We start from the raw sequence: 20,824 nt of genomic DNA, 5'->3' as shown, positions 1-20,824 counted from the left end.
TGAAATTTTGCTCTGTATGAAATTCACATCAACTTATGAAAATGTACAATAATTTGGATTTCCCTTACATATTTGCAATCAAGTCTACTTATAGGCATTAGTTAGGCAATCTTTAATTATTTAGAGCTAAAAAAAACCCACTTTTTATTTAATGTGGATTATATTTTGTAAAATCCTGCAATATTGTAATAAAATCATTTTCTTATTGTTTAAGATGAAAAATTATGCTTGGACATTTTACTTGATGATGTAAATATTCTAGACTCATGGCTTGGACTTTCTAAGTCAAACCACCACGAGTGAGGAAAATGTGTGCCTGCAGAGTTACTTAAAATTTACAATAAAAATGATTTAAGAGAAATTTAATTGATGCTGATTTTTAGAATACTGATAGTGTTCTCGGACTTTAACGGGTTTATAAAATTGTTATCTCTGTCCTGAGATTAAGGAGTGCAACCACATCAGTTGTATCTTGATTGTTCAGTGCATCAATTGAAATATCAGTTTTATAAATGAGGGAAGTGTAAGCAGCTAAGAAATTATATATACATATATGTGTATAATATCCTTTCCTCTTATCTACCTAAACATGTTAAGCCTCAAACAAACCTATTTTAACTGTTGAGTAGCAATTTCAATGCTGATTGATTTGGTGATGGACACGTGGGAATTCACTACATTATCATAGTACAGTGACATCCAGATTCCTTACTGCAGAGCTCTGCTTTCCATGGAAAGGACCAGATAGTAAACATTGTAGACTCTGTGGGCCACACACATCTCTTTTGCATATACTCCTTTGTTTGTGTTTAAAACTGTATAAAGGAAAAAAAGAAAAAAGAAAAAAAAACTCACTCTGAGCTCCTGGGCCATACAAAAGCCAATTGCAAGCTGGGTTTGGCTCACAGCTGAGAAATAAATGACCAACCTGTGCTTTGATGGAACTGCCCTTAATTTCCTGTTTCCTCAATAACCCCAGGTGTGTCTTATTTTTCTTATAATTATCTATATTTGTTATCCCTTTTCATTAACAACCACAACAAAAATGCTTCTCTTTTTAAAATTTGATAAGAGTGTTCAGCATTTATGTTTTTAAAGAAAAAGTTTAGGTATGGAGAAATGTTAATTATAAAGTTCAGAAAGGGATTTGTCCAAAAATTTTGACAATGAAAAATATACTACAGTCAGCTATATTCTGGGTTCAATTAGTTACAAATTATTGAACCAAAATTTTCATATTTCTTTTTTGTGTGTGTATATATGTGGTGTTGACTCTAGCTTGCAAATATCAATAGATCTATTAAGAATTTAATTTATATGTTTAAATTGGAAAAGTTATAGTTACATATAAAGACCTACATTCTACCCTTCTTAAATGTGATTTTGTACTTTGACTTTTAATTCCATTACTAAGATAGAAACTCCCTCTTTAAAAAAAAAATGCCAAGACAAGAGCAAATTTGTAATAGGAGGAGGGGAAAATGTGCAAATCTCATTGGCTGGTTCAAGTTTGTTCCAAGTTATAGTGAGATTAATGTGAATTGAGAAGGATACAATAAGTAGTGTTGGCCATAACCCTGCAAACCATCACTGAGGAATCATCCCAGAGGGACTTCTCCATAGAATTCGACCAACATCTTAAGACCTAAGAAGAGAATCATTATATCCTATTTCTCTCAGGACTACTTGAGCTAATTTAGATTCCTTCAACACTTTGAAAGAAATGACCTCACCTACCCAAATGCAAATGCAGTGTCTGCCAGCAGACATCAGGATTAGACTGAATAGTATAGAAAAATGGGAGGGGGGGGAGGAGACACGTAATTCAGCCTTTATTTTCAGACTATGTCAAAACTTTGAAACCCAGTTCAGTATTCAAGCATCAACAGATTCTATGTACCAACTTATAAGCTAAGGAATTTAAGCTCTGAAATGTATTTTCTCTAAAGTAACACAATTCACATCTAGATTTTTATATGCCTACATTTATTTTTTTTTTATATATTTTATTGATTTTGTACAGAGAGGAAAGGAGAGAGATAGAGAGTTAGAAACATCGATGAGAGAGTCATCAATCAGCTGCCTCTTGCACACCCCCTACTGGGGATATGCCAGCAACCAAGGTATATGCCCTTGACTGGAAGCGAACCCGTGTTCCTTCAGTCCCCCAAACCGACACTCTATCCATTGGGCCAAACTGGTTTCGGCTGATATGCCTACATTTACCTGAACTGCTTTCTCTAGATATAGTCTTGTTCTGAAATGAAATTAAAAATAAATTTCAAATATTTTCACTTCCTTCTAAAATAGAATTTTAATCAAACTGATTTCCCCTTGAAAAGTTATTCTCTGATTTAATATTTGGGAGAAAACTAAATGAATTGATACTTATCTAACATTCAATACATATTTAACCTATGTTCTGTTTTGTCTTTTTAAAGAGAACCTAATTTGATATTAGTCATACTAAAAACATCTGACTGTTTTAATACTTTAGGTACTAATTAAGCAACTAGGCAGATGTGATAAAGAAACTGTGCTTACTCTTCAAGAGGCAATTAGGCCAGGTCAGTGTAGCTCAATGGTTGGGTGTTGACCTGTGAACTGGGAGGTTGTGGTTTGATTTCCGGTTGGGGCATGTGCCTGGATTGTGGGCTCAATCCCTAGTGTGGGGCATATAGGGGGCACCCGATTGGTGATTCTCTCTTATCATTGATGTTGCTGTTTCTCCCTCTCCCTTCCTGTCTGAAATCAATAGAAACATTTTTTTTAAAAAAAAGAGGCCGTTGGAAGGACTGTGGCAGAAATTTTATGGGCCCAGTATATGTCTCCTGAAGTCAACCCCTCCCCCAAAACACTCAGGGAAACCTAACATTTTAAGCAATAATTTCTAAATTCTCAGGATTTATAATGAAATGATGCTTAGTTTCAACTTACTCTCTACAGAAGGTGGACCATTTGCATCTATTCTATAATTTTCCCAAGTAAAGTTTTAGCAAAAGATTTTAGAAAGCAAACTTATAAGAAAATAAAAATAGTGTCACTTGAAATATCAAAACTATTAAATATTAAGCATTGCTGAGGAATGTGTGAAGCAATCAGCTAACATAACAAATAAGTAAAAATAACCCTCCCACACCAGATATGCATGCAAATGGAAGGTGATAATAGACTTGATACAATCAACATATATACACGTAGGTACAGAACACATGGTCTCTAAATACAAATTAATTCCATCAGATTTACTATATAGGACATCATTGGTGACAGATTGCACTTACTTAATAACATCAAACTTGATTTTGAGGGGGAAAAGGGAGTCTTAAAACAGAAAAAAAAAATAGCAAGAGAGGTATCATCAAAGAGCTAAAATTTTCTTTGGCATGATAAAGGGGAAAATTGAGTTTACCAACTTATTTACATGACATGTCTATATTTGTGGGAGATGCAATGCCATTTCATTACATGAAGTTGTTTTTGATGTTTTATAATATGCCTTCCTATAAATATTTTATTCAGTGTGTTGTATTTGTGAATATAACAAATGACATTAAACACAGAAACTGCACAAAGCAGACACTCTCTGTATGTAAATTGAGAAATACATACTAACAGTTCTTGATATCCAGGCACTCCTACATGCAGTCCATCAGTGCTGCCCTTGTCCCACGCAATAGATGAGACCAGTCACAAAGGAAGTGATCACACTAATTTACAAATAACAAAAACCCCTCTGCTATATGTCTAAACATATTTTGGAAGAAAATATTTTGACACCCATTCATAGGGATAAAGGCCCTTATAGACAACACAACACATATAAAAATAAAAAAAAGACAAAACAAAACAGGTGTGCACATAAATCTCACTTATTTAAAAAATAAATATTGTCTTAATTTTAACCATTACGCAGGCTTGCAGGGGAAAAGAAACCATCAGATGAGGTCTGATCACCAAAAGCAAATTGGTGGGGTTGTTTGATGTGTGTGTTGGGTTGGGGTGGGGTAGGGTAAGCCCATCTAATTGAAATTTCAAGTTAAATTATTCACTTTGCCACATGTTACGAATTATATGTATTCCCTAAATAATTAGTTAATGAAATTCATCTAATATTGTACATTTTAACTTATCCTGTTAAAAACAATAGGCATTAAAATGGTATAACAAGAAATCAAGAATGGGAGGAACCATTTTTTTTTTTTTTTTTTGCATTTGTACTTAGGCATTATCAACAATAAATCTACTCAAACATTCTGCTAACTTTTTATTTTATTAAAATGGAATCCAATATGAAAATGAAATAAGCATAAACAGTTAAATTTATACTAAATCTTTAATAAGCTAAGCAGGACAATATTTTAAAATGCTGGGCAAGGGCTGTCATGGAGACTTAGAAAAGCAGTGACAAAATAATTTCCCAGTAAATACAGTGCAAATGTGGGTAAATGGCCACTAGGTCATCCTCCCACATGGAAATAATAACAAGAGGCCAGGATAAGATCCCACATATACTTTTTCTATAAATGAGGTTCAGTTTGGTCTCAATTAACTCTTCTGAGAACAAGACATTGAATTTTATTAAGTATGCACAGAGTTAACAAATATATTCCCAAACAGTTTAGTATTAAACATTTTGAAACTCTTTATATCCAATATTGAACATTTTGCGTAGTTTCTTCACTGTGTAGTCAATAGTCACGGCCTTTCTTGCTAGTTGTCTTCCCTAAGCTCAGAGTTATTTAAAAGGAAATTGAGAAAGCAAAGAAAACAAAAGCAGATTGGTTGAACGGACCGAAAACCTGATGCCTGAACGTGTTGGTTTGCCTTTGATGTGATCTAGAACAATTCGACAGACTGCATTCTGAGCTCATGGCAAGGCACCTCTCTCCCAGCCCTCGGGCAACTCGGGCCCCAAGAAGCTGAGGTAGAGGTATGGACTGGTGAAATACACAGTACCTGACTCAGCATGCTGAGCTAAAAAAAAAATAGTATTTCCTAATGTGTCCGGTTTAAAAACTTGTCGTTAAACACCAAAAAATATTAAAGTCTAATTTGTAACTAAGGTTTGCGTTGCTGCTTCAGAAAAGAACACAACAGCCGCCTTGCCCATGCTCTGCTGAGTGTGAGTGGAACGCAGCCAAAACCCGGATGGCAATAAGTTCGGTTCGTTAAAAATAGGAAGGATTATACATCTGGAATGGATTTAGGTAGCGCACTCTTGTAGGTTGTAATTGTTGTTGTTGGTTTGTTTGTTTGTTTTTTTCTCTCTTTTTCCAAATAATGAGGATTAGTAGATGAAAAAAAAATGAACCTTAATCAGGCCTACAAGGCCTACAGAGTTCTTTGGACCCACTTTCTCAAAAACCAGTGGGTCTTGCTCGCTGGGCAAGGCAAATGTTACCATTACCAGTAAGCTTGTGATATGTATAAAACACACACATACACACACACGAAGAAACTAGAGGGGCGTGTCAAACACATATCCTGGAGAACTCCCCACGGACTGTGTTTGACCCATTTCTCGCCCCCGGCAACGCCGACCTCAGGAGCACAGGACCTGCCACTGAACGGACCGTATATGTGTGTTTAATTGATCGTGGGAGCCACAGACAACACTCTTAATCTTTATGATGCAATTTTGTAATAATAGGTTTAGAAGGCTTCCTGATTCCCTGATCGCTCTCCGAACTAAGCCAACTGCAACGTTTAAGATTTGGAGGAGCACAATCCCTGCAAAAGGTCACAGACAGTGGAGCGCGCAGCCCTGTAGAAAACGGGAGGAAGAGAAATCCATAATAGCACAGGTTTTACAGCTTCTAACTAGAAATTACTCAGTAGTATCCGTGTGCTACAAAAGTGAACTTAAACACATGGATGTTGCTGAAACAGGACTCAAAAAGGATTATGGGTAGCTGTCAGCAGGCAAGGTATCTCGAGAGTACTTGTGAAGTATGTCATTCACATGAAGTGTCACAGTCACAGAAAAGATATTAAAAAGGCATTCCGTATCTGGTAGGGCATTCCATGGTCTGAGTTTAGCTGGTTATCCAGGTGTCTTCTTGTTGTGGGAGGTGCAACAGGTTGAGATTCATCCTCTTGCAACCAAGAAGTTCGAGACAGCAGAGAGCAAGCATCCGCTTACTTCCAGCTGCTCCTCAGCCACGGGAGCAGAAATGTCTGGCAAGGATAAATCACTCAGCTGTGCTCGGGACCAGTAAGTCACAACACCTGTGAGGATCTGGCTATGTGGTCTTACTTTTGTTGACTGGTTTGCCTCCATTCATTATTGCAGACGCGCTTGTGCTTTTACTTGGCGTCACCCCAGCCTTCGGGACCGTTTCCCCGACGTCATGCAAAGATGGTTCTCGGTACATGGCAACTGGTGACAGGAAGGAGGGCAGGAAGAAAAGGGGAAAAGGAAATGTTACCAAGTTCAGGTCAAGAATTAGTACAGGCACGCTCCGCAGCAGTTTGCCCTGTCCTGCTTCCCTGAAGTAAAGCAATCCCGGCGGGAGGGATACCTGTTTTAAAGCAGCAATTTCCCGCCCCCAAATAGAAGCTATTACTACCTGCACATTCTCTGGCTTATGTAACTAAAGCATGCACATAGATGTGCATGATGTTTGTCCAGGAAAGAAGGTTTAAATGGGAGACATAGCCTCTTTGAGGGCCTAAGATATGAAACACACACACACACACACACACACACACACACACACACACATACACACAGAGGATGTACAGTATAGGCAAGCTTAAACCTGATTCTCTTTGCATAGCGAGGAAAACTCAGACTTCCCTCACACTGCACACAGTCAACACTTGTACCACTCATTCCTATTCATCTTGTCAAGTATTTACACCCTAGATCATTAAGTTACTTTTCTCTCAACTCACATAGTCACACTAGTCTCAACATCCAAGCTATACAAAGCAATAACAAAGAATTAGCTTTCCTTAATCAGGGCCTTCAAAGGTCATTGTTTCTATTTTCTCTCCCAGGATTATGAAAAAAGACCCTTAAATAAATGAAGGCAACTGTGTGGCTGTTTCTATTTTTACGCCTCATTTTCTGATATATTCTTAAACATTTAATAAGTGATGTCATACAAGGCAGAATCACAGAATGGCAAGAGAGCGAGTGGGACTGACATCTGGTAAGCTCTGAGAAATGGCCACACAATTAACCACAAGAGTTCATGTGGCTTTTTGGAAAATGATTCTCAGGAATCCTGGGGGAAAAAACATTTAAGAGTGACTGATTCTTGGGGAAAACTAGCTGAGTTAAAATCATCTGCCATCAGAAACACAGTGTATTAGACTGCTTTTTTAGGCTTTTGAAAGTTTATGATGCAGCAGGTCCTAGAATAATGTAATTTACTTCCAGTTCATCCTATGTAATAAAGAGGGAATGTGCTAATTGACCATCACTCCATCATAAAGATGGCTGCACCTACAGCTGAGGCCAAGTTCCTTAGGGAGTCTTGAGCAATCAGCAGGGACCCGATGCTACACCCTCTTCCAGCCCCATGGGTCTTGACAGGGGACCTCAGGCCATGCCCTCCGCCCTGGTGTTAGGCTGGGGGACCTCAGGCTGCGCTCCCCACCCAGTGTGGCTTGATGGAGGACCTGAGGCTGTGCCCCCCTCCTGGTGCCAGGCCAGGGGAACTAGGTCACACCCCTCGCTCCAGCACTGGGCCAGGGGTCCTGAGGCTGTGCCCCCTACCCAGTGGGGCTTGACAAGGGTGGTACAGGTCAGGTATGGATCTAGCCCAATGAGGGGGCTGGTCTGAATCTCACTCGATTTTGAGGTCCATGTGGGTGAGTGGGGACTTGACTCTGGGTCCCCCTTTTAATGTGCACAAATTTCATACACTGAGCCACTAGTTTCATTATAATGTTGATGGGAAAAAATTGATTCCCAGCTGGGGCTACATCTGTGTGGAGTGTGCACATTCTCCCCATGTCTGTGTGGACTCTCTCCGGGGGACTCATGTTCTTCCTGCATCCCAAAGATGTGCACATGAGTGGACTGGGTGTCTACACTGTCCCAGCCTGAGGGAGTGGAGGTGGGTGTGAGTACTCCTGTGATGAAGGGGTGGGTCCCAACTTGGGCACTGAGCTGCAGGGTTAGGCTCTGCCATCCTTGACCCTGAACTGAAATAAGTGGGTTGGGAAAAAATTCTCTTGTTTTTATTCATCTTTCTTAAATGTATGGGTAGCTCAAATTCATTTCATTGTTTATTCTTAAATGTCTAATGGGTCTTTATTTAGAAGTTTGGTGATATTTTTGTGACCAGAAATATGCAGTGGAAACTAAACTCTTAGTTATACCAATTATCTTAAAATTGGTTTCATTAAATGCTGTTTTGCTTAAAATTTCAGTTTCCAAGAACTTATAGATAATGCAAAGTGTGGTCTTACTGTACTTTATGAAGAGATCTTATGTTTAGTTGGGAAGAACTACCACATACATTCTCCATGTTCAAGGAAGTAGAAGTTTATCTTTTGCATCAATGGATCATGTGATTTTTTTAGTAGCACACATTTGAAAGTGCTTGTGTACATCAGACCTATATCAAATGACTTGGCAGGGTGGTAAAAGGGATTCATCCACAGTCCTTGAAGCACTTTCCAATTGCTTACCAATTCAGTTAGGAGACAACAGCATCAGAGCATTAACCTTGTCTAGTATGAAATTGTATAAGATATGAATGTCCCAGAGCATTAAGGATTAATTAAATAGCTAATTTGTCCTAACATTCCGATGATATAATTTATATGCTGTGTGGGTCTTGAAAGCTTGAAATTAATTTCCTCTATCAATTGCACTATGTGATAATCTCTGTCACTCCAATACACTCTTAATTGTTTATTTTAGAGTACTTCTATCTGATAATTATTTGAAAATACTGTTTCCCTCTTCCTCATATATACATATAAACAACACATGCACACAACAACAGTTCAGTGTGTGATTAAAGTACAAGTGATATTATTACACCACACCTTTAGACTCTCAAGATATTTCTTGTTGGTTATACCAAAGATCTGGTTTCTAGAGTTTGCTTCAGATAAGAGAAACATAAGGGACATTTTTGGTTTTCATTACATTTATGCAGCTAAGAAATAAATTTTTAGAAATTTAGTCAATTCTTAATTGCCCATATTAAAAAAGTTAATATAAAGAGACAAAGTTAGGAAGTGAAAAAATCAAGATTTCTTTAGAGCTTCCATTGACAGTCTTTAAATTTTTCACTTGCTTTTAAATAGTGGTGAGTCTGATGGTTTCAAAATTCACTTAAAAGAGTAAAGCAAATGCGCCAGTGTGGTTTAATGTTTGAGCTTGACCTATGAACCTGAAGGTCATGGTTTGATTCACCATCAGGGTTCAAGCCCAGGTTTGCAGGCCCATGCCCAGTGGGGGTGTGTGCAGGAGGCAGCTGATCAATGATTCTCTCTCATCATTAATGTTTCTATCTCTCCCTCTCCTTCCCTCTCTGAAAACAATAAAAATATTTAAAAAACAAAAGATTGAAACAGATCATAGAGATGTTATTTTAGAACAACAAAGAAACCCTCTAATTCGTTATTTAACCTCTAATTTGTCTTATGATTTATCATATACTAGTAATAAGAATAATTTACTAATTTTTCAGAATCTGGAAAATTTTTTCTTTTCCTAGATAGGCCCTGCTGATTAATCATTTGGGTTTTAATGACTTGTTCTCCAGGCAAATTTAGTTAAGGGTGATAGGAAGTCAACAACATTGAAATTATAAAGATGGTATTAATCAACAAGAGTAGTTTCCAAACTTAGGCAAACTGAAAGATAATTATACATTGACATATAATTAATATTTAACTTTCAATATTTCAAATTATCTTATTCCTATGTAAAGAATATTGATTATAAAACCAATGTGGATTTTTTTTTCTTTATGGTTAAGGCTTTCCTGTAGGAATAAAAAAACAAACAGAAAATCAAACCTTCTAAACTAGTTTAAAATGTTTATTTAGTTATTGTAGATCAAATTTTCTGTGAATTTATTAAATATAAAACATTTTTGAAAAGCCTGGGTATCAATGTTCTGTAGTTCCCAAATAAATTTATATAGATAAAAGTAAATGACACTTCTGGCAGAATCCTTGATGAAAAGGTGCAGATATCTCTGATTAATTAACAAAAGTTTATAGCATGCTCTCTGAGAATCTGATAAAAGTAAATGCCTTCATTGTTTACAGGAGAATGTAAAAAAAAAAAGGTAACACCACAACTAAGAATATTAAACAATTATGCAGTGTGGAAAGAAGATATGTAAATCAACAAATTCTTTAAAGGACAAGTTATTGACTCTTCATTTTCTGTATTTTTTTAATACTCTTTATTGATTTTTTACAGAGAGGAGGAGAGAGGGATAGAGAGCCAGAAATGTCGATGAGAGAGAAACATCGACCAGCTGTCTCTTGCACACCCCCCACTGGGAATGTACCCGCAACCAATGTACATGCCCTTGACCGGAATCGAACCTGGGACCTTTCAGTCCGCAGACCGATGCTCTACCACTGAGCCAAACCGGTTTCGGCCATTTTCTGTATTTATAATCATTCATAAGAATATGGTTTTACTTTAATCTAGATAACATAAAAATGAGTAAGTGTATTTATCCTGTAATACTCAAAACTAAGTTTTTCTAATATGCCTATTATCACAGTCACAGATTTGTAAAGTTATTACCAATTTTTTAAATGTTAAAGTTAATTAAAATTTTCTAGGAACAGAGAGGTTGAGGCAGTGAGAATTTGAGACTATAGACATAGACAGAGATAGAGTTTTGCTGGAATTTTTTAAATTAATGGATTTTATATGTGTATACATTCTATCAATATGTGTAAATATGTGTCCATATACACATATAGACACAGATATACCTATACACAATGAAGTGTACAACTTAAGTAGACACCTGTGCAACCACCATGTAAGTCAAAATAAAGAGCATTTCCAGAGGGTTCCTGTGGCCACAGCAGAGCTGTCATGTGAAGAATAAATGTGTACTAAATCTGATAAGTATAATACACACAGAACGCTCACCTTCCAATGGTTTGGGTAGAAAATGAGCTGCTGGTTTCGTTTTCTTTACTCTGTTTCCTTTCATAACTTGCCCTTCTTTATTCAACCCCAAAAACCAGGCTCTACCAGATTCTTGTTGTCTGTACAGCATAGATGAGTAGATTACATAATAGTTTTCAAAAACAGATTCTTTAAACTTGCATTCAGGGGTAAAAAGTTCCTGCCAAGAGAAAAGGAAGAAAAGAAGGTTAGAGGAAGGAATGGGGTTTTCACTGTGGTTTCTCTTCTTTCCTCCAGGAGTTTGTTCACCAAGTTAAAGGAGTCAGCTCTGGGGCAGGGATGGCCACATGCACCTCTTCCTACATGCACAACTTATCCATACACTTTTCCAATACACAATATACAATGAATAGAGAATCTGCCGTTATCAAGAATATATTTATAGATAAAAGTACAAGTGTTCTTTAATAAGAAAATTTAAGTCATAAGCAAACTCAAAACATCTTTTTACTTAAACAAAAAACAATGCAATCAGAGTATAACCAGAAAGAAGACCACAAAGCAGTATCATATCCACAATATACTAAACAAATATCAAATATATATTTCAGGTGTTTGTAATCCATAGGGACAGTATATGATACCGTAATAGCAGCCAGTTGTTCATTAGATCACTGATATTAGAGGGTGATACATTTTACCAACAGAGACAAATGGAAACCCCAAACTAAAATCACAACTATCAGCTGGCACACCAACTAGCTCCTATTGCTGAGTCCAGGTGGCACTAGCTGGTCAGAGTGACAGAGGTGAAAATAATTACCTAATTCCATGGTTTGGAGCCACATTGGAGAAAAATATCCAAAGGTGCCCTAACTGAAAACAATGAGATAAGTGCTATAACTCTCAATGCCATGATCTATATTGATTGATGAGTAGCACAAAGCTTTACTACTTTATGATTATCATTGAGTTTTATTGTCATTTTTAAAAATATCACTCTACTTGAAAAAATTTTTTACCTTAATAGGTTTTTATGACTACAGAAAAAACTAACTTTCATTTTTCTTTTAAAACATAATTTTCTGTTTTATTTATATTTATATTTATTTATTTATATATATTTTTAAAATATATTTTTTAGGGCCTAAAAATTAAAACTTTTAAGAGTAGAAGTTATGTAACCATATAAGGAATGTGATATAACTGCCAGTAGAAACTTTCCTTCAATATTTCCCATGAGAGTATGAATTATCAACTAGTGTCTCTTGCAGGTTATAATTTATGCAGAATAACCCATAACTCTAATTAATCTACTGAAAGCAAATAGTTTGCCAAGAGGAAGATGCTTTTTATGACAAAAGTGGAAAATCCAATTATTACTTGATGATAGCATAATAGCCAAAAGATAGGCTTAGCCTCCTTCCAAAGGAATTATGTAGACCTTCACTTTTTCTAGATGATTCTACCTCAGGCATGATGATGATCCTGTCAAAATAAATGTTCTGGCCTTCCACTAAATTCTATTTCTCCAAATACCCTCTTATTGGATCTCTCACTAATAAATAACACTCTCTCCCAGTCAATCTCCAGACTCGCCTCAGAGGAAAGACTAGCAAAAGGGGGCTTGTTCATACATTTGTGGTGAGGAAAATAAAATGAAACACTGTAAATCTGGCTTATCCTCAAAAGGCTAATAAATATAACATACTAGAGACCCAGTGCACATAGTCATGCACCGGTGGGATCCCTCAGCCTGGACTGCGCCCTCTCCCAATCTGGGACCCCTCAGGGGATGCTGGACTGTCAGTTTTGGCATGATCCCCTGCGGCAGTCGACATCCCCTAAGGCAGGGGTCTTCAAACTACGGCCCTCGGGCCACATGCGGCCTGCAGAGGAGTCTGATCCTGCCCGCCAGGTTTTTTGGGCAGTGAGCGCAGCCGAGGTGTTACAGTAGGGATTAGTAGTTCATATAGTCCGGCCCTCCAGCTCTCTGAGGGACCGTGATCTGGCCCCCACTTTAAAAAGTTTGAGGACCCCTGCCCTAAGGGATGTGGCAGTGCGGGAAGTGGCAAGTGGCCAGGGAGGAGCCCAAGCCGGGGCCAGGCACTGCTCACATTCATCCCAGCCCCACTGTGCCTGCTGCTGCCACCACCACCACTCGTTGGTAGTGCTGCCACAGAGGCAGGAGAGGCTCCACATGTGTAGCTGTGCTCACCAGCCTTGAGTCCAGCTTCTGGCTAGGTGGCATTTCCACTGTGGGAGTGCACTAACCACCAGGGAACAGCTCCTGCACTGAGTGTCTGCCTCCTGGTAGTCAGTGAGCATCATAGCTACCAGTCTGTCAATTGGTTATTTGCCTGTTCATTCACTTAGGCATATATATATAATTAGAGGCCCAGGGCACAAAGTTCATGCATAAGGGGGTGTCCCTCAGCCCAGCTTGCACCCTCTCCAATCTGGGACCCCTCACATCTCACAATCCAGGTTGCTGGCTCTGAACTGCTTGCCTGCCTGCCTTCCTGATTGCCCCTAATTGCTTCTGCCTGCCAGCCTGATCACCCCCTAACCACTGCCCTGCCAGCCTGATTGATGCTCCCCTGCCAGCCTGTTTGCCCCTAATTGTTCTCCCCTGCAGGCCTGGTCCCCCCCAACTGCCCTCCCCTGCTGGCCATCTTGTGTCAGCCATCTTGTGTCCACATGGGGGCAGCCATTTTGTGTGTTGAAGTGGTCAATTTGCATATTACTCTTTTATTAGATAGATGCCTGGTGCATGGGTGGGGACCAGCTGGTTTTCCCTGAAGGGTGTCCTGGATCATGGTGGGGGTTCCCTTGGGGTGTGGAGCAGCCTGGGCGAGGGGCCTGTGATGGTTTGCAGGCTGGCCATGACCCTCGGTGACCTGAGCAGAGTGCCTGGTATCTGGGATTTATTTATCTTCAATAATTGAAACTTTGTAGCTTCGAGCAAAGGCCAAAGCAGGCCAAGGCTACAGAAGCTTGGCTTCCTCCATCGCCATGGGAAACTCAAGCCTCCTGCTCTCTCTGTGGCCACAGCCATCTTGGTTGGGTTAATTTGCATACTTGCTCCTGATTGGTGTGGCTTGTGGGTGGAGTGGAGTGATGGTTAATTTGAATATTTCCCTTTTATTAGATAGGATAGATTGGTTGAAAGTGCACCTTCTAGGACAAACAGAAGAGATTTATCTTTTTATTGAGATATACCAAGACATCCAAGTATATTACTTATATTACTTATTAGTTAAAACCTATATCAAATCTAGCTTATGCAAGCTGAGGTCATTTAGGGGTCAGAGGAGCTGGCATCTGCCTTCTGAAAACCAGCTCTCTGCCCAACAACTGGCTCACCTTATTGAAAGGATCATTGATGACTGATTTTTTTTCCTAGAGAAACAAAGGCCTCCAGCTTTGGAAATTCAGATCTATAGGGTAGTCAATCCTTAGTCTTATCTGATTCCCCCTGCAAAAATGTAAGAAACATGGAGGATACTGCTTGTATTAGCATTAGAAAATTGGAAATGTCTTGTCTTCACTCTAAGTTGACTACAAGGAATATTAAAGAGAAGGAAGACAGTTGATGTGGAAGAAATTACTCTTGCTCTGAGTATACCTTAAGGACATCTGACAGTGAGTATTTTTACCAGTAGATAAAATACTGCATCTTAATATTCTTAGGTAGCCAATTCCACACCCCGTTTCTGTGAGCGGTGCCAGAGGTTTCATAAATAGGTGATTCTTTCAGTCTCCTTCAGTGAGAGCCATTCCTTCAGTTGCTTGCAATGGTAGAGACTGGTCAGTATATTTTCAGTCTTCTTTATTCTTGGTTAAATAACTAATATATGCACAAATGTACTACATTCAAAGGCACTATTCCCTAATACATTTTGTTAGACTACTCAAGAATTTAATCTGCTCATCAATTATTGGAGCACAGAAAGAATCCCTGCATTCCCAGAAGTACTTAATGAAAATTAAGATTACTTATTATTTATTAGTGGTCATAAGGGACAAATATACATAAATGGGAGGCAGTGAAGTAAAGTGTCTATGAACACCATCTGTGCAACCAGATCTCCTGGGACTCAACCCTGGCCCCACTTCTTACCAGCTGTGTCCTTGGGGAAATTACTTATTCTCTGGCCTTCAATTTCTGCCTCTCTATAAAGAGTACAAACCCATAGAATAATAGAATGCTTGGGAGGATTGAGTGAATTAATACATGTTATTATTTAGAAGAGAATGTGGTATACAGTACATACTCACTACTTATTAAAAAAAAAATTCTCCATCACTTATAATCTAAAATACAACTAGTATCAATTATTTCAATTCTATTAATATTTCAGTAAGTGAAAATTTAGGTATATAATTAGTCAATGAGCACAGTTAGGCTAAGTATCAGATACACCAAAATGAACATATACAAAGCAAACAAGATTCTTCACTGGTAGAATGTTGTCCAAAGTCTTGTGATTAGAAAATGACAGTACAGTGTAATATCTGTTGTGATAGACTTACCTTCAAAATGCTAGAGGAATGATAAGTGTAATAAGTGGTGTGAAAGACAGTGGTGGGAAATGCCATTGTACATTTGAAGAACTATAATTAATCCATTACTAAGGCTTTGTGGGGGCAGCACTGGATAGTAAGATGGGTTGGATGAATGTGACAAAGGATCTTGGACACTCTGTTAAACAGACTAATTTCTTAGAAGCCAGAGGTAGATGTAAAGGGTTCTTAAATAAGCAAGGGTATAATGGCATAGCCTGATTAGAAATTACTTAATTTCTGGTCTTCAGTTTCTGACTCTCTAAAAAGTGTACAAAACCATAGGATAATAGAGTGGTTGGGAGGATTGAGTGAATTAATACCTCCTATATAGTAAAAGGCTAATATGCTAAGTATACGATCATCCTGTCCTACATTCAACCAATCAAAGCATAATATGATAATAATATGCGAAGGCAGTGGTTCTTAACCTTTCTAATGCCATGACCTTTTAATACAGTTCCTCATGTTGTGGTGACCCCCAAACATAAATTTATTTTTGTTGCTACTTCATAACTGTAATTTTGCTACTGTTATGAATTGTAATGTAAATTTCTGTGTTTTCTGATGGTCTTAGGTGACTCACCCTGCTAGCAATTTTCAACCTGTAGGTTGCCACCCACAGGTTGAGAACTGCTGTTGTAGAGCCTAAGACCATCTGAAAACACAGATATTTACATTACGATTCATTAACAGTAGCAAAATTACAGTTATGAAGTATCCCTGGAATCCAATTATGCACCAGTGGGGTCCCTTGGCCTCTCCTGCACCCTCTGGCAATCTGGGTCCCCTCAGGGGATGTCGGAGAGCCAGTTTCGGCCTGACCCCACAAGCCAGGCCGATGGAACCCACTGGTGCACAAATTTGTGCACCAGGCATCTAGTGTTATATATTTAGAAGAGAATGTGGTATAAAGTAAGTACTCACTACTTAATCTAAAAAATATATATTAAAAAAATCCCCATTTGTTTTATAAATACCAACCTGTTGTCAATTTGGAGGATGACTTTGAGAAGTTAGTGTACATACCACTTACATACTGATATGCTGAAGCCCGATCTCTTGCAAAATGGACTTGAAAATTGTAGAACATGTGTATGGGTGTGCTCATTTTAGTAATTAGTATTAATGCAATAGTCAAGGATGCATAAGGTAAGGGAGAAAACCATCAGAATTATGACACATTATAAGTTGAGTTCTGAACTTCCTTGTAGCCAAAACAAAGAGACTGGCTATAGGTTATAAAAATGATGGAAAAGAGAAAATATTTTCTTTTTCTTGGCACTAACTTCCAAAAGGCATTCCTTGCAAGGAAAAAAAAAAAAGTGATATTCACCAACATAAACAAAAAGATAATCTTGATAGTAATTTGTGTTTGAGTCCTACAATATGCTCTAAAAGATAGATGAAGTGAAAAGTCCTTAGGTAGGACATGAAGTAATTGTAATTGATGAAAGGCCCAGGAATCATGTACACAGCAGGGGCCAAAAACTCAAATGCCTTTACTGACCAGGAAGATACAAGAGTTGAAGCAAGCTGGTATAATCTTTTTTCTGAGGATAAAAGACCATTACTCAGGCTAGAATGAAGAGACCGAGAAAATAGTAGAAATAATGGTTCTCACTTGAAAATAAAAACCTTAGATCTTCAATAGAACTGATTTTTTTTAAAAGGAAGTAAGAAATCCAGGTTTCTAGATTGTCACTCTTTTCAAGGGTGACAACTATTTCTTGGTTCTTGTTTTTGTTTTTCAATAAAACATGGACCAGGGGGCTGAGATGCGGCCCAAAAGACTCCAGCCAGTGGAGACCTCCAATGTGGAGTGGCAAAAAAAGTCCTAAAAGAAGAAGGAACCCCAGGTGGTTTGGCATCAGTGCATCCCCAACCTCACTTGTGGTTTTTATACTTTGAGTAATAATCATGATTGTGCCAGTGAAACATCCCAAAACAGGCAGAAATAATAAGAGACTGCTTATTTAAATGTAAGCTTACATACACACTCTTCAAAATTGCCGAAGATAAATAGATAGAAAGTGTGATATATCTTTTTCTCGTCTTGCCTGTCTATATTTAGAACCACCAACACCAAAACAACAAAGTCAGCAACAGTTGAGTTCCAGCAGGAGCTTAAATATTAATTTGCATCTCTGCCAAACTAAATCATCAAACCATAGAATAGGAAAACATAACAACTAAACAAAAATTTCATATCTCCTTTTATGTTGTGGTTGTTTTCGAAATGAAAGCGCCATCTGTGGTGTACTTACTTTGTTAACAGTAGTAGCAGAACTCCTCTTCTAAGGGAAATGTTTTTGTTTAGAAAATACCTTGATGCACCATTATCATGTACACGGCTAGGCTTCTGGGTTCAGGATAAAAGGAGAGGATGGAGGGAAGAGAAGGCCCAAGTTCCTTAATTTATAACCAAGAAATTAGCCATAAGCCCAGATAATTAAGCATAAGAAACTTGAGAATGTTAGTGCTTGGCAAACTGCAATCCAAGGGCCAAATCCAGTTGCTGTCTGTGTTTTGTAAATTCACACAGAAAGTTCAGAAGTGACTTGTTGAGACAGTTTGTATGACCTGCAAATCCAAAAATGGTTACTGTACGATCCTTTGCCAAAAATGTTTGTCAGCCCTGTTGTACGATAAATTTTGAGGGTTTCCAACCGATGTAATAGGAGAGAGGTTGTTATTCTGATTTCAAAATTCCTAAGGTGCTAAGAACCCCCAAATTAAACTTGGGCTGCACTTATTTTCATGTATAAATATGCATTCAATTTGAATCAGAATTTTCATTAGAATGTCATTCCCGGAAAAGCCTTTATGGTATGTTATGAGCCTGGGCTTCTGGCAAGAATATGGACGTGGCATCCCATACATTCCATTTATGTAGTTACTTCATCTTTGGTGTAATCTGTGACTAAATAAAAATAAAAACTATGCTTGGTTAATGTATGCCAGTGTACCTAGTACCAGCTCCATTGTTTGAAAGTGAAAATTTCAGAAGTCATCAAAAGATTTGGCTCTTTTTCATCATTAGTAATGATCCCTACCCTGGACTTATGAATATTGCTCTGCAGGCTTAAATTGAGTTCTTACTTAAATAACAAGTCACAAATATTTTTTTTGCAAATATTACATGAGATAATAGAGGTGGGAAATGATTTGTAAAATATAAGTTTAGTTGGAGATTATAATTATATTTATAAACTATGACTAAATCAAAAAGTACCAATTGAATGTTGTTATCCTCAACAGGGTAGTAGTTATTCAGTTTTTCTTAAGAGGTTTCAACTCACTTAGCCATACCTTTAAGTGTGAATCCCAATGATCCCCTTAACCCATATTCCCAGTTTTTCTACTTTTTGGAGATGTAGTCTACTAAAGTATATCCTGCAATCAGCAGAGATTTATTCTTCTTTCCTCATTTTTATAATTTTTAAATCAATCACGTCCTTTAATGATATTATTATGACACTACCCAGTGTCAAAAACTGCAGAACATTCTTAATATTACATATAAAGGAAAGAAAATTCTGACCTTTTAGCAGATTTTATACTTATAAACTCTGAAACAAAGGAGGATTTTTACTTAATATTCAAAAGTAGAAAATTTACTTTTGCTTTACTTATCTGAAATTCTACATAATCAAATATTTATAATATTGAACTGTAACTAATTCCTATAAGATAAAAAATAGTAAATTGTTTGTGAATATACTTCAGATTAAAGTATATAGAGATTTTATTTCATTATAGGAGCCAGTAATTTTCATTATATTCCCACTATCAAAGTAGTTTCTATCAATACTTTATCTTTAAAGGGCCAGAAATTGTTACTTCAATAGTTTCTAGAGGAAACAAGATTTTAAATGACCACATTTTGGCTTTATTTGTTTTTTGCTAATAAAGATATTATTTGACATTTAGAGAAGTTATATATGTATAAAGCTACACATATGTATCTTTAGACATGATTTTATGTAATAAATATATTTTTAATTTATTATATCATATTTATATACCTTTTTTTCTTATGACTTATTGACATGGCTTTTAAAATTATGGCAAGAACATTATTTATTGTAAGGATTAAATATTAAACAATTAATTACTTTAATTTATTTAATATAAAATGTATCTTTATAGATTTTAATACACATCATTTAGACACAAATACATAAAATTTTTTAAGTACACATAATTTATTCAGGGACAAATAGTGACTTCTTCACTTGGTCACTTACTGATGCAGAACCACAGGCCCCTTCAGACTAACAGATCCGGAATTTGTATTTTAACAAAACCCCAGGTGACTTGTATGGACATTACAGTTTGGGAAGTGTTGGCACATGTTCCTGTTACCACACAGAACAAATTAATAAATGATGACAGAATTTTTGGAAATATCCATTAAATTGGTGGTATCCATTAATCACCATTTCTTTCTTAACACTGGTATAAAATGTATTAAAGTAAGAAAATTAAAATAAATAAAAATGTGAAGTATCTACAATACATACTTAGAAATTTTAAGATTATAAATAAAAATATGTGCCGACTAGCTCTATAATGTTAAATGTTTTCTCTAGAATATAGATATGTAAAAATTCCCAAAATAATACTGCTTGTCACATGGTTCCTGCTATAAATATTAACAAGAAGTATTACAAGAGAAAGCAGTGATACAGCCATATACCAACCTCACATAGAGCTCAACAATGAATGCCTAAAAATAATAACAATAATAATAATAATAATAACTATACCTAACACTTAAATTGTGCATTCTTCTCTACCAGGCAGTGTTCTAAGCCCTTTACATACTAACTAATTTAATCCTCACTCCAATCCTATTGGATTGGTACTGTTATTATCCCCGCTTGAGAATATGAAGAAACTGAGCACAAAGGAGATTAGAAACTTACCCAAGGAAACTTATTTTCATAAATATATATATATATATATATATATATATATATATATATATATTCCTACTCAGTTTTCATATTTCTTATGTATTTAATTGGGAAGATTTATTTTTGGATATGTGATCAATTGCAAAAATGACCCTCCCCTGCACCAATGCTCTTCAGCATTAATTTGGTGTGTCTTCCCACCATGAGCTAAGGTGGATAAAGTAGAGGCTTGATAAGCACTGTTGGGTTTTCCCTGTCT

General features: G+C 37.0%; 1 protein-coding gene across 4 annotated transcripts in view; it reads right to left on the bottom strand.

Annotated features, from left to right (window-relative positions):
- Nucleotides 1–4,254: 4,254 nt before the first annotated feature.
- The window catches only part of FGF14 (fibroblast growth factor 14), a 549,760-nt gene continuing 533,190 nt past the window's right edge, over nucleotides 4,255–20,824 (bottom strand). For all 4 annotated transcript variants that reach the window (XM_084880301.1, XM_084880300.1, XM_084880299.1 and 1 more), the window contains exons 4-5: nucleotides 11,099–11,297; nucleotides 4,255–6,382 (exon numbers count right to left, since the gene is read on the bottom strand). In XM_084880301.1, the coding sequence (XP_084736427.1) occupies nucleotides 6,246–6,382; nucleotides 11,099–11,297 (336 nt within the window). In that variant the 3' untranslated portion in view covers nucleotides 4,255–6,245. The remainder of the gene's footprint in view (nucleotides 6,383–11,098; nucleotides 11,298–20,824) is intronic.

This window comes from Pipistrellus hanaki (genome assembly GCF_964339955.1).
Source record: "Pipistrellus hanaki genome assembly, chromosome: 3".
Classification (NCBI taxonomy): domain Eukaryota; kingdom Metazoa; phylum Chordata; class Mammalia; order Chiroptera; family Vespertilionidae; genus Pipistrellus; species Pipistrellus hanaki.
Note: the sequence above shows the minus strand (reverse complement) of the source record. Positions and strands in the feature narration are given on the sequence as shown.